This window comes from Carcharhinus amblyrhynchos, chromosome 14, assembly GCF_965287045.1.
Source record: "Carcharhinus amblyrhynchos chromosome 14, sCarAmb.v2.hapA, whole genome shotgun sequence".
In the NCBI taxonomy this organism is placed as follows: domain Eukaryota; kingdom Metazoa; phylum Chordata; class Chondrichthyes; order Carcharhiniformes; family Carcharhinidae; genus Carcharhinus; species Carcharhinus amblyrhynchos.
This window is the reverse complement of record NC_137337.1, coordinates 54,176,830-54,190,905: the sequence shown is the minus strand read 5'-3', so window position 1 is coordinate 54,190,905 and position 14,076 is coordinate 54,176,830. Positions and strand designations below refer to the sequence as shown.

General features: G+C 44.0%; 1 protein-coding gene across 2 annotated transcripts in view; it reads left to right on the top strand.

Moving 5' to 3' along the window:
• Positions 1-5,010, top strand: part of scfd1 (sec1 family domain containing 1) — a 262,452-nt gene extending 257,442 nt beyond the window's left edge. For both annotated transcript variants that reach the window (XM_080202894.1, XM_080202895.1), the window contains exon 25: positions 4,731-5,010. In XM_080202894.1, coding sequence (XP_080059020.1) covers positions 4,731-4,757 — 27 coding nt within the window. In that variant the 3' untranslated portion in view covers positions 4,758-5,010. The remainder of the gene's footprint in view (positions 1-4,730) is intronic.
• The last annotated feature ends 9,066 nt before the right edge of the window (positions 5,011-14,076 follow it).

Genomic DNA, 14,076 nt, shown 5'->3' with positions numbered 1-14,076 from the left:
AGACGAAGGTTGAGAGGCGACCTGATAGAAGTTTACAAAATGTTGAGAGGAATAGATAGGGTGGACTCTCAGAGGCTATTTCCCCAGGTTGAAATGGTTGCTACGAGAGGACACAGATTTAAGGTGCGGGGAGGGAGGTTCAGAAGTGATGTTAGGGGTAAGTTTTTCACTCAGAGGGTGGTGAGTGAATGGAATCGGCTGCCGTCAGTGGTGGTGGAGGCGAACTCGCTGGGGTCTTTTAAAAGACTTCTGGATGAGTATATGGGGTTTAATGAGATTGAGGGTTATAGATAGGTCTGTAGGTTGGTAGGTGTTGATGTGATCGGCACAACTCGTGGGCCGAAGGGCCTGTTTGTGCTGTAGTGTTCTATGTTCTATGTTCTATATGATCGTGTGTGAATGAGGGTAGTGCAGTTGATATAGTTTACATGGATTTTAGCAAAGTTTTTGACAAGGTCCCACATGGGAGACTGTTTGAGACAGTCAAAGCATATGGGATTTAGGAAAACTTGGCGAGATGGATCAGAAACTGGCTTAGTAATAGGACACAAAGATGGCTGTTAGAGTGGCTGGAGACCGACGCCCAGTGGAGTACCACAAGCATCAGTACTGGGACCCGCATTGTTTGTCATGTACAGAAATGATTTGATGTAAATGTGGTGAAGACAACATTGAGATTGGTAACAAAAACTGAGAATGCTGGAAAATCTCATGCGCTCTCTGTGCAGAGAGAATAGAACCAATGTTTAAGTTTGGGTGACCGAAACACCTATGCTTAAGCTTTTCCCCCTTAAGATGTGACTGGTTGACACAAAGGACATGGTTGTAGGTCACAGGAATATACAGTTGGGCTGGTCAAATGGGTAGAGCAGTGACAGATGATATTTAATCTTGATAAGTGTGAGGTGATGGGCGACACAGTGGTTAGCCTCGCAGTGCCAGGGACCCGAGTTCAAATCCGGCCTCAGGTGACTGTCAGTGAAGTTTGCACGTTCTTCAGTATTTGCTCCGGTTTCCTCCGTGTGTGGTTAGGTTGATTGACCATGGTAAGTTGTCCCTTATTATGAAGGCATTAGCAGAATAAATGTGTGGGGTTATGGGGATAGGGCCTGTTTGGGATTGTGGTCTGTGCAGAGTCGATGGGCCAAATGGCCACCTTTTGCACTGTAGGGATTCTCTGATGCACTTTGGAAGAGGAAATAAGACAAAGGAGTATTTAATGAATAGTAGTTCAGAGGAACAGAAGAACCTTAGGGTAGTTATTCACAGTTCCCTGAATACGGCAGAGTATTTAACTACCTTAGTCACGAAGGCATATGCGACATTCACTTTCAGCAGTCATGGTATAGAGTGTGAAAGCAAGGAGGTAATGTTGGAATTGTCCAGAGTGTTGGTTCAGTCACAACTGGAGTACTGTGTGCAGTTCTGGTCGCCTCACTATAGAAAGAATATAATAGCACTAGATGGGGTGCGGAGCAGGTTCACCAGGATGTTGCCTGGGATGGAGCATTTGAGCTTTAAGAAGGGACTAAATAGGCTTGGATTGATTTCTTTAGAGCAGAAAAGGCTGAGGGGGAACATGATTGAGGTGTAGTAAGATTATGATGAGTGTGGACATGGTGGATAGGGTGCACCTGTTCCCCTTGGTTATGGGGTCAGTCATAAGAGGACATATTTATAAGGTGAGGGGCAAGAGGTTCAGAGGGGACTTGAGAAAAATCATCTTCACTCTGAGGGTGGTGGTAACTTGGAATGCATTGCCTGAGAAGGTAGTTAAGGCCGTAAACCTTACAACCTTTAAAAAATATTGGATGAGCACTTGAAATATCATAGTATTCAAAGATATAGGACAAGCCTTTAGTGGTAGTTATTGTCAGTGCAGACTTGATGGGCTAGAGGGCCTTTTCTGCACTATGGGCCCGATTCTCCCATTGCAACACACTAGTTTTTTGGCGCATCAGGTTGGGAGATGGGCACGTTGGCCATTTCTCAGAATTCGTGCATGCGTTCCTGATGCATGGGAAGACCAGATAAGTGATTTTAACCTGTTTTAATGTAATTTAAATGTTATTATTCAGACTGAATTCTCCGGGACTGATAGCATCTCCCACCCTGCTAGGAGCATTTCACTCCAGCAGAATTTAGAGTAGCTTCCTACGTTCAGGGAGCTAGTGGGAGACCTCACTGGAGGTTCTGGCATTTGCTGCTTGAATTGATGGTGGAGACAGAGGCTCGTTTAAAAAGTGCATAGATCTGTCTCTTTAGGGCTGAAAGCTACAGGGCTGTGGATCATGTACAGGAAGGTGGCATTAGAGAGAACACCTGGAGGTCCTCGGGCTTTCTTGGAAAAGATGGGCCAAGTGGTTGCCTCCTGTGCTGCAATTCTTCTGATGACAACTTTTAGAAAGATATAGTTTGAAACAATAATCAATGGAATTTCAAAAGAAAAGTTAAGGTTTTAAGGAAACAAACAATTGCTAATTGAAAGTACAGCAATGTCAAAGCAATAAAAATCAAGTTAAAAAAGAATGAGTAATAAAAATAACCAGTGTATATAACCAGAGTGGGCCAGTGCATGTGACTGGGTGACTATAACATTAGAACATAAGAAATAGGAGCAGGAGTGGGCCATCTAGCCCTTTGAGCCTTCCCCGCCATTCAATAGATCAAGGCTGATCTGAAGTAGATCAGTTCCACTTTCCCGCCTGCTCCCTGAAACCCATAATTCCTTAATTTATCAGAAATCTATCTACCTGTGACTTAAACATACTCAACGAGGTAGCCTCCACCACTTCAATGGGCAGAGAATTCCAGAGATTCACCACCCTCTGAAAGAAGAAGTTCCTCCTCAACTCTGTTCTAAACTGCTCCCCCCCTTATTTTGAGGCTGTGCCCTCTAGTTCTGGTTTCCTTTTTTAAGCAGAAAGAATCTCTCTACCTTTACCCTATCTAGCCCCTTCATTATCTTATAAGTCCCTATAAGATCCCCCCTCAGCCTTTTAAACTCCAACGAGTACAGGCCCAATCTATTTAATCTCTCCTCATAAGTTGAGGCCCCAGCACCGATCCCTGCGGCACACCACTAGTCACCAACTGCCAACCAGAAAAGCACTCCTTGATTCCAACTCTCTGCCTCCTGTTAGATAGCCAATCCTCAATCCACGCTAATACTTTACCCCCAACTCCATGTACCCTAACCTTCTGCAGCAACCTTTTGTGAGGCACCTTATCAAATGCCTTGTGCAAATCTAAAAACACCGCATCTACCGGTTCCCCTCTGTCTACTGCACAAGTCACATCTTCATAAAAATCCAGTAAATTCGTCAAACATGACTTCCCCTTCATGAATCCATGCTGTGTCTGCTTGATCAAACCTTTTCTAGGTGTCCTGCTACTTCTTATTTAATGATGGATTCTAGCATTTTCCCAACTACGGACATTAAGCTAACTGGCCTGTAGTTACCCGCCTTTTGCCTGCTACCTTTTTTAAACAGCAGCATAACAGTAGCTGTTTTCCAATCTGCTGGCACTTCCCCAGAGTCCAGCGAATTTTGATAAATAACTACTAACGCACCTGCTATTACTTCTGCCATTTCTTTCAGAACCCTGGGATGTATTCCATCCAGTCCTGGGGACTTGTCTACCTTCAGTCCTGTCAGTCTACCAAGCACTACCTCTCTAGTAACAGTAATTGTATTAAGGACCTCATCTCCTACCAACTCCATGATGAGAGGTATTGATTGAGTGGATTCTCAGAGGCTTTTTCCCAGGGCTGAAATGGTTGCCACAAGAGGACACAGGTTTAGGGTGCTGGGGAGTAGGTGCAGAGGAGATGTCAGGGGTAAGTTTTTCACTCAGAGGGTGGTGGGTGAGTGGAATCGGCTGCCGGCAGCGGTGGTGGAGGCAGATTCGTTAGGGTCTTTTAAGAGACTTTTGGGTAAGTACAAGGAACTTAGTAGGATAGAGGGTTATAGGTATGCCTAGTAGGTAGGGACATGTTTGACGCAACTTGTGGGCTGAAGGGCCTGTTTGTGCTGTAGTTTTTCTATGTTTCTACCCACCCACTCACCATAACCCTTAATTCCTTTACTGTTCAAAAATCTATCCTTGCCTTAAAAACATTTAATGAGGTAGCCTCAACTGGGCAGGAAATTCCACAGATTCACAAACCTTTGTGTGAAGAAGTTCCTCTCAACTCAGTCGTAAATCTGCTTCCCATTATTTTGAGGCTATACCCAATTGCCCATCACCATTCTCAACTGGGTGTGTGATAGGGCTACAGAATTTTACTGATCACTGTTGTTTGTGGTGTCGCTTATTTCAGTGTGCAGTTTGACTCTTTTGATGTTTGGTTTGCAGTTAATCCCAGGTTATAGCAGCTTAGTGCTACTCTTGCCTTTCCCTTCACAGTATATACTGGGCTGCACGGTGGCATAGTGGTTAGCATTGCTGCCTCACAGTGCCAGGGGCCTGGGTTCAATTCCCAGCTTGTGTCACTGCGGAGTCTGCACATTCACCCTGTGACTGCATAGGTTTCCTCCGACGTTCCAAAAGACATGCTGGTTAGGTGCATTGGCCATGTTAAATTCACCCTCAGTATATCCAAACAGGCGCTGGAGTGTGTCGACTAAGGGATTTTACAGTAACTTCATTGCAGTGTTAATGTGAGCCTATTTGTGACACTAATAAATAAACTTAAAACTTAACTGGTGCTCTTTTCTGTCCTTCAGCTTTCACAACTTGGAATTCAGAGTTAAGACCATGTTTCTCTGCACATCCTCAAGGTGGGGGGAATACAGACAGCATGTTTTGTTATTCTAATGTCACTCTTTATTTACGTACTGTTGTCTTGTAATATTATAATACTTGTAATTCCATTTATTTGATAATTCTTTGCAATTGGATATAATTTCTGAGATTTTTAACTTCAACTATACATCATGTAACTGTACAAATAGTTGCAATAAATCTGAAAACAGAAATCATTGTGGTATTAAATGGATTTATTTATTCTGGTAGTTTGAAATTTTTTTTTTGCAACATATCTTGCCAAACTAGACCTGTTGTTTTTAAGTGAATATGCAAGTTATTAAAGAACAATCACAACTGGAATCTTGGCTGTTAACTCCTGCCACACCCCTAACCCTGATCCCAGCCAGCTAAGAATTTTTGTATTCATGCTGCCTCTCCCTCAGCTGAAATCAGCTCATCTACTCTTCAAAAACTAGAGATTGAAGTTTCAACTTTCCTGATCTGAATGGATCAGGACCACACCATACAATCCATTGGGTAATAGGGCTACTTTTTCTGAATGCAAAAATAAATAAATTCATTGAATCCAGGAAAGAATATATGTTGTATATATTGCCTTGGATACATGGCTCTGAAATTGTCCTGGTAGTTATACATTTTACAGCAATCCACTTAAATATTGAGAGCTATGTTGCATTCTTTTTTATTTTAAGGCCCTCTGTGACCTATGCAATTAGCTCTTCCTAGTGGTGGAATCTTGTACTGCTTCAGCCCATCTCTCAGGTTCACTGATAATTTTGATCAATTCTAACCCAAACAAAGTCAGGCCTGGAATTTTCAATTTCTGATTTGATTCATAGTTTTATAATAAACTAGGTTTTAAAAAAAAGTACCACCTTAGTTTTGAACTGTAACATCTATCATTTTGTATAAGTTGAGGAAACAATGACTACAATTTGTTCGAACTTTTGAAGTCCCTATATTTTGAAAAGAACATTATAGGGACAGAACATAATTTAGAGTATACATTTTGTTGGTTAAACAAGGCTGTTCATTTTAAATTATATTTTTATTGAAATGAAAAACAGATGTCTTTAACTGTAATGAGCCAGCTTCTGTACTAAAACAGACATTTATTAAAAAAGATTAGTTCACGGGATGTTTGGAAATCATTGGCAAAGCCAGAATTGATTGCATTTGAGAAGTTGATATCCAAACTGCTACCATTGTGCACAAGTAGTGAATGGAGTGAATGTTAAAAATGCTGGCAGATGCTTTGCCTTGAATGATGTCAAACTTCTTGAGCAATGTTGAACCTATATTCATCCAAGCAAGTGAAAAGCATTCTATCATACTCCTGACATGTGGGTGATGAAAAAGCTTCAGGAATCAGGTGAGTCACTCGCCATGTAATTCACAGCCACCAGCTTTCTCTTGTATTTAATGTGGTATTTAATGAGCTATGAGGAGAGGCTGAATAAACTAGGCTTGTACTCGTTGGAGTTTAGAAGAATGAGGGGAGATCTCATTGAGACGTATAAGATGATGAATGGGATGGATAGGATAGAGGTGGAGAGACTCTTCCCGCTCAAAAAAGACAGTAGGACTAGGGGGCACAGCCTCAAGATAAAGGGGGGGCGGTTTAGAACGGAGTTGAGGAGGAACTTCTTCACTCAAAGGGTGGTGAATCTCTGGAATTCTCTGCCTGTTGAAGTGGTGGAGGCTACCTCGCTAAATATTTTTAAGACGCGGGTTGATGGGTTTTTGATAAGAGAGGGGATTAAGGGTTATGGGGAGAGGGCGGGAAGGTGGAACTGAGCCACGACAGATCAGCCATGATCTTATTGAATGGCGGGGCAGGCTCGAAGGGCTAGATGGCCTACTCCTCCTATTTCTTATGTTCTTATGGTGGTCCAGTTAGGCTTCTGGTAAACAGTGATCCTGACAGTCGGGACTTCAGAAGTGGTAATGCCATTGAACAGCAAAGGGAGATGATTAAATGCACTCTTGTTGGATTGGAGCTGGTCATTGCCCGAAACTTGTTAATATTCTGGAAATCAATTACTAGTACCTAATTATTTTGCTACTGGGTCTCTGAAATCAACTTTAGTTTTATGCCAAGTTTTATTTCACTTTTACTGCTCCTAGTGTTGAGAAGTAATGACTCCATGTGAGGACTGTCACAGCTAAGCCTCAATATCATTTGTGATACCTAGCCATGTAGCTGAATGCATGGCTGCAAAAGGTGAAAGTGTTGCTCAAGTGGCTGGAGTAACTAAATTCACGAGAAGCTGTGGATAGGATTACTGCGAGACTGAATCAGCTTACAAAGATGGGAAGAGACAAGATCATGTAGAAACTTAAAAGATTTTTAAATTTGAGCTTTGGGAAACCTGAAATAAAGAACGAAGTGATATGAAAGGGATAGGATATGAATGGCAGAATTGTGGATCAGCTGAAGATTGCAAAGGTTAAAAACTAAGGTCTCCCAGGGGAATGTTGGACATTCTAGAGAGTTGTATGTTGAATATCTTGTGAGTTAAGGGCTTATAATTGCATACCCATTGGCAGAAGGCTTTTCAAGATAAATGAGAGCCACCTTAGAAAGCATTTACTTGATTTCTACTTTTTTTTATCAGTGTATTATCTAAAGAAATGCTTATGTAAGGAAATAAGTCACAGGAATAACAGACATGAATGATTATAGTGAAACATCAGTGCTTAATGTAATCAACATGTGCAGAAGAGTCCATTAACAGTAGTACACTATAGTACAATACATCTTCGTATTGACCAGAAACTGAACTGGACAAGTCATATGTATATACTCTGATTACAAGAGCAAGTCAAAGCCAGGACATTCTGAGGCTAGTATTTCATCTCTGGATTCCCAAATCCTGTCCACCATAAATGATGCACAAGGAACATGGTGGAATACTCTACGTTCGCCTAGATGAATACAACTCTAACAATACTCAAAAGTTCAACATCATCCAGGACAAGGCAGTCCACTTGATTGGCACCCCATCCACCACAAAAATCATTCATTCCCCCACCATCAACACACACTGCAACAACTCTTAAGTCTCCTTCAACAACACCTTTCAAACCGAAAATCTCCACCACCTAGAAGGACAAGGCAGCAAATGCATGAAAACATCACCTCCAAGTTCCCTTCCAAATCACACACCATTGTGACTTAAACATATGTTGTTGTTTCTTCATTGTCACTGAATCAAAATCCTTGAACCCCCTTCTTAATAGTATTGTTGGGGTACCTGCATCAGATAAACTGCAGAGGTCAAAGAAGGTAACCCTTTTCAAGACCAATTAAGAATGGACAACAAATGTGGGCTTTGTTAGTGACACCTGTTAGGGACTGATTAGAAACTACAAGGTGTGTTATGAAGTTAGCCTAGACCCTAACTTTTTATGATTTTGGCAGTAGAGTGAGCATACAGTCTTCTGCTCCAGATGTGATTCAATTGACCCACCAGGAAGCTTTTATCAAAATAAATTTTATTTAAGATAACAATTAGAATATAACAAAAAGAATTAGTATGAATTTTAACAATTTAAATACTTAAACAAGACAAGTTATAACTCTGTCTCTAGCTATATCTATAGGTCCAATGTAAGCAGTACTCCATAGACATAAATCCCTTCTTCAGAACCAGTTGGCACCAAACATTAATATGCTCAATGTGGATGCAAGGTTTTCAGCCTTTTAGCACGTCTAGGCAGAGATCCAGATGGATGCCTGTCTTCTGACTTTCATACAACCACTTCCAGAGAAAGATCTACCTCCAAACAGCAGAATCACAGAGAAAGAAGCTTATTTCCAGGCACATTCCAATCTCTAATACTGAGCAACATCTAAGTTTGATTTCTCTGTGTAAGCCTAGCTGCACTGAGTTGCATGATTTTTCTAGTCCTACTTTGCAAAACCCTAGGGAACATTTAAATATCAGAACAGCATTAGTCCAGACCAAAACAAATATTCCAGCAATGAAGACCAATTATACTGCTAAAGTGACAGCTTTTGCTGGTTACAGTCCAAGCAGAACTGGTGTTAGAACAGACTGTTTAAAAAAAAATCCTGAACAGAAACATGAGTAAAATACGTGACTTAAAGGCACAGTTTCACCACAGCCCACATCCCATGAACAAAATTTTAAAAATAAGTGTTAATAAAATAACTCTTAAAAGGAGTTGTGGATGCTTAAGTCAAAACACTTTTTCAAGCACCTTTGAAGTAAAGAAAACCTGATGGTTTGTCATCAGATGATTCAAGAGGTCAGCAGGTTATATTTATGATGTACGCAAGATAAGGTGTATAAAGAAGTATTGATCTCAATAGTTTGTCAGAAGGCTTGAAAGATAGAGTTGGAAACTGAAAGATCAATGCCTTTATTGGCTATTGAAACTAGAACTAGGGGGCATAGCCTCAAAATAAGGGGAAACAAATTTAGGACTGAATTGAGGAGGAACTTCTTCACACAAAGGGTTGTGGAACTGTGGAATTCCTGCCCAGTGAAGCATTTGAGGCTACCTCATTGAATGTTTTTAAGGTAAGGATAGGTAAATTTTTGAACAGTGAAGGGCAGATAAGTGGAGCTGAGTCCACAAAAAGATCAGCTATGATCTTATAGAATGGTGGAGCAGGTTCAAGAGGCCGGATGACCTACTCCTGTTCCTAATTCATATGTTCTATCAAAATCTAAAAGCAAAATACTGCAGATGCTAGAAATATGAAAAACAAAAAATGTTGGAAAAGCTCAGCAGTTCTGGCAGCACATGTGGAGAGTGAAACAGACTTAACATTTTGACCAGTATTTTACCATTTATTGTCTAAGTGCTGGAAGGACTTGAAACTGGGAGAGTTTCAGATCCATTTTTTGGGTGCATTTTTAGCCCCATCTTCACAGAGCGTCCAGATTCACAGAGGGCAACCTTAGCAGGCTGCAGAATGCTGCAGAAGGGAGGTAGGGCATTCTCTTCCCTCCCAGCAAGACACAGACCTGGGTGGGGGGGAGGTGGGGAGACCTTATGGCACTGTGGGCTGGGAGGCAGTTGCTGCCTCAGTTAGTGCCATGGCACTGGCCCCTGAACAGCGAAGCAGTGTTGTAAAAAGATCAATGACCTCATCCGGGCAGCAGGAGTGAGTGTTTAACAGCATCTTCCCTCTAATCACCCCCAGATCACCCCCACTCCTGGCACGCTGCATGCACCAGCCCCTGAACCCCAAACACCTCCTTCCCCCTCCCCTCCTCCCCCCCACCCCATCCCCAAGAGTATCACTGCCCACTGAAGGCCATCCCCCATACTCTGCAGGAGTCACACTTTCATTTCTTTCATGACTCCTTCTGTCCCTGCAGGAGAAGAATGCCCATAAGACTCACAAGAGGGCGATGACAGGGTAGTGACCCTGACCTCTGACTCTTCACTCTCTTTGAGGAGTGGCATTGGAGCTTAGCCAGAGAGGAGGATATCTATCTGAGCTGTCAATGACAGTGTGGTTGGACTGAAGTTGAGAAGTGAGTACCTGTCAATCCTCCACTCAATTTGAGTCAATTACTAGGGGGCATAGGTTTGATGGAGATATATGAGGTATGTTTTTTTACACAGAGAAGGGTGGGTGCTTGGGACTTGCTGCCGGGGGAGGTTGTGGAAGCAGATGTGACAGTAACTTTTAAGGGGCATTTTGACAAATACATGAATAGGATGGGAATAGAGGCAAATGGTCCCTGGAAGAGTAGGAAGTTTTAATTCAGATGGGCAGCATGGGGTGCTGAAGGGCCTGTTCCTGTGATGTAATTTTCTTTGTGCTTTCTTTTATGTTTAATGAAGAAAGGCAACCAACTTTCTGGCATCCCGGATTCTTCTACCTCCCTTGCACCTAACCTTGTGCCGTGCGTTGCAGGAGGAACGCAGCAGCGCCACTGGGAATCGAGGTCCCTGCTGCAGCTCCCACCCATCCTCAGACAGACAGCTCTGAAGACTTCTGAGAGGAAATGGAGGGAGAAACCTCCAAGAGTGGCACCGTTTTGGTGTCAGCTTCCACTTCTCAACTCACCATCCCAGGCACTAACACATCGATGAGTCCAGTTAGTGGTGAGGCTTCTGGGTCACTCTCTGGTGAGCATGACACATCTGATAATATACATCAGGTGGAGGAGGGGACATTCGAGGCTTCTGGCATGCAGGGGCCTGCTGCAGGTGCAGACTCTGCTGGCCCCAGGCTACATGTTGGGCCTCAGATCACTTCTCCCTCAGCTGCTGGAGTTGCAGCAACAAGAGCTGGGTAATACAGGAGAGGCTGGCGGCCACTCTGAACTGATTGCAAGGCTGTTGAGAGGAACCCCAAAGCTTTCAGGTGGACCAGCTATTGCCTGTCTTGCATAGTTACCAGGCCGACATTGCAAGGGTGGAAATCCTGGGACAGGGAATCCTCACTATGAGTGGCAGGCTCCAAGCGATGGCTGAGTTACAGCAGGCCATAGTGAATCCCAGAGGGCTGCAGCTGAGTTACAGCTGAGGGACTCATCAGACTTCTCGAGGTTCTATGGCCCAAGGCTGAGAGGATAAAGGGCTTGCACAAAACCCAATGGGCTATAACAACAGCCCTTGAGAACATGGCCCAGTCTCAGAGGGCACTTGCTGGGGCCATTGACAGGTGGCCTCTGATTCAGGTGGCCATCGGAGAGGGCTCGACCGCCATGGGTGGGATGCAGGTGGTCCTCCAGAACTGGCAGGGCCAGGTGACGCCGGTGTTTCTGCAGCTCACTGCAGAAGCACCACCGTCCCATGGAGTGAACCAGGGGCCCATAAGATCCCCAAGGCAGGAGGAAGGGTTCAAGCCACATCAGGGCCTTCCAGCCAGGAGACCATGGCTACACCTTCTGACTCTCCCCTTCCTAACACCAGGCCATCTCAGGGGCAACAGGATGAAGAGGATGGATACGTCTCAGACATCTGGCAGCCGGCCAAGACTCTCAAGGCCCAGGCCCTCTAGAGGACGCCTGCCAAGTGCAAAACAAGCCTCAGGGTGAGGTATGCAACTGGCCCCCTACACCTCAAGTGTACATTCTTGGGAGACACCAAGACGCAGTGGTGGGTCACATAAGGTTAGGAAGACGTAATTGCGTTAAGATGGCACACGTGAAGGATTGCACCAATTAGATAGATTTTTTAAGCACCTTAACGTTTTCTGATCATGGTTTTATGTTAGCACTTATTATTTACACACTTTTATTGTAAACAATAAATGTCTTTTCACTACCCAACTGTGACTAATTTGTCTCAGATTTGCCTCGAAAAGGAATGCTGTTACCCTGATAGTTGCCAGAGGGATTGTTCATATTGATGTCTGTTGGGAAGGCCCCCCCCCAATGCTGCATCAATGAGAAAATGAAGCCATGGGTTCCCCAGAGCCCTTCCTTCCCCCATCCCACCTGTCCCGGGACGCTGTATGAGGATTTACAGATCCCTTACACAGATGTAAGCCCAGGTGCCAGCATGCATTGCAAAGCTTAGGTAGCAGTCAGACTATATTGCAACAGGTTATTATCATAATGGTGCTTAGCACCCTCCTGCACTGCCAAAGAAACCTGCTAACACAACATACCACGCCCACCATTCTGGTGTTACAAGAATAAGGAATATGGCAGAAATATGCAGGAGATAGAAGGATTTTGGAGTGGGGGAGAGTGGAACCATATGCAGAATCATAGATCCCTAGTGAGCAAAGCGCCAGGTGATCAAGGCCTCCCTCGCCACCCTCGCATGCCTGATCCTTGCTGCCACCCCACCACTGCCTGGGTGGCATTGCTTGGCATTGGTCCTCCTCCTATTCCCCCTCTTCCTGCTGGACAGCCTCCTCCCCAGCGACACCCGGCTGATTGGACTCCACGTCGTCCTCCTCCAAAAGGCCTCCTTGATGCTGTCCAGCTTATGAAGGCACAGCACACCACCACAATGCAGGAAGAAATCAATATTATATCAATATAATATCAATATTATACCAGAGCAGTCCAAGCACCTGAACTACATTTTCAGCCCTATGCATCTCTCCACCATTGAGCGGTGGCAACGTGGGCTTAATTAAACAGGGTTTCTGCATCAGTCTCAGGCCTCCGCACAGGCGTCATCAGCCAAGTCCAAAGCGGGTATCCCATGTGACCCATGAGCCATCCCTGCACCCTAGACTCCTCCTCATAGACCCCCGGTAAATCTGAGCTCCTGAATATAAAGCTCTCATGCCCACTGTCGCAGTGTCTGATGTAGATGTGGTCACAAAACAATTGCACGTTTAGGGAATGGAACCCATTTCCATTGATGAATCATCATGGATTCTGGACTGGGGCCCCCTACAGACGTAATGAAGTAAGATGTAAACACAGCGCAAGACATCCAATACATAATTCCTGCGAATAAAGAACAGTACAGTAAGGGTCAGACAAGTTTCAGTTCACTTTGCTGCACTGTATATTCCATCATTTACTCTCTCTAACACAAAGGTAAGATTGGACCAAAATTCTTTAGTCCTTCTGCCATATTTCTGCTCCAATCAACGGCAGTGTGGCCAATGGATGTCTAAATTATACCTCCCTGCACATTAGGTATCCCCACATTGGCCACAAATCCTGCAGCCCGGGCTTCCTGCTGGGCCTGGTCCAGGTCAAATTTGATATAAAGAACAAAGAAAATTACCCCAGGAACAGGCCCCTTCAGCCTTCCAAGCCTGCACCAAACATGCTGCCCAACAGAACTAAAACCCTCTGCCCTTCCAGGGACCATATCCCTTTATTCCCACCCAATTCATGCATTTGTCAAGACACCCCTTAACAATCATTATCGTATCTGCTTCCACAGCGCATTTCAGGCACCCACTATCTTCTGTGTAAAAAAACTTGCCTCGTACATCTCCTTTGAACTTTACCCCTTGCACCTTAAACCTATATCCCCTCTCCAAAACCTCCACATCCTTCTGATAGTGTGGCAACCAGAATTGAACACTATATTCCAAGTGCAGCCTAACCAAGATTCTATAAAGCTGCAACATGACTTGCCAATTTTTAAACTCAGTACCCAGGCCAAATGAAGGCAAGCACGGCATATGCCTTTTTGACTATCTCCTCCACCTGCATTGCCACTTTCAGTGACCTGTGTACCTGGACACCCAGATTCCTCTGCCTATCAATACTCTTAGGAGTTCTTCCATTTACTATACATTTCCTATCTGTATTAGACCTTCCAAAATGCATTACCTCACACCTGCGATCTCTCCGCCCAAGTCTCTAAACGATCTATATCCTGCTGTGT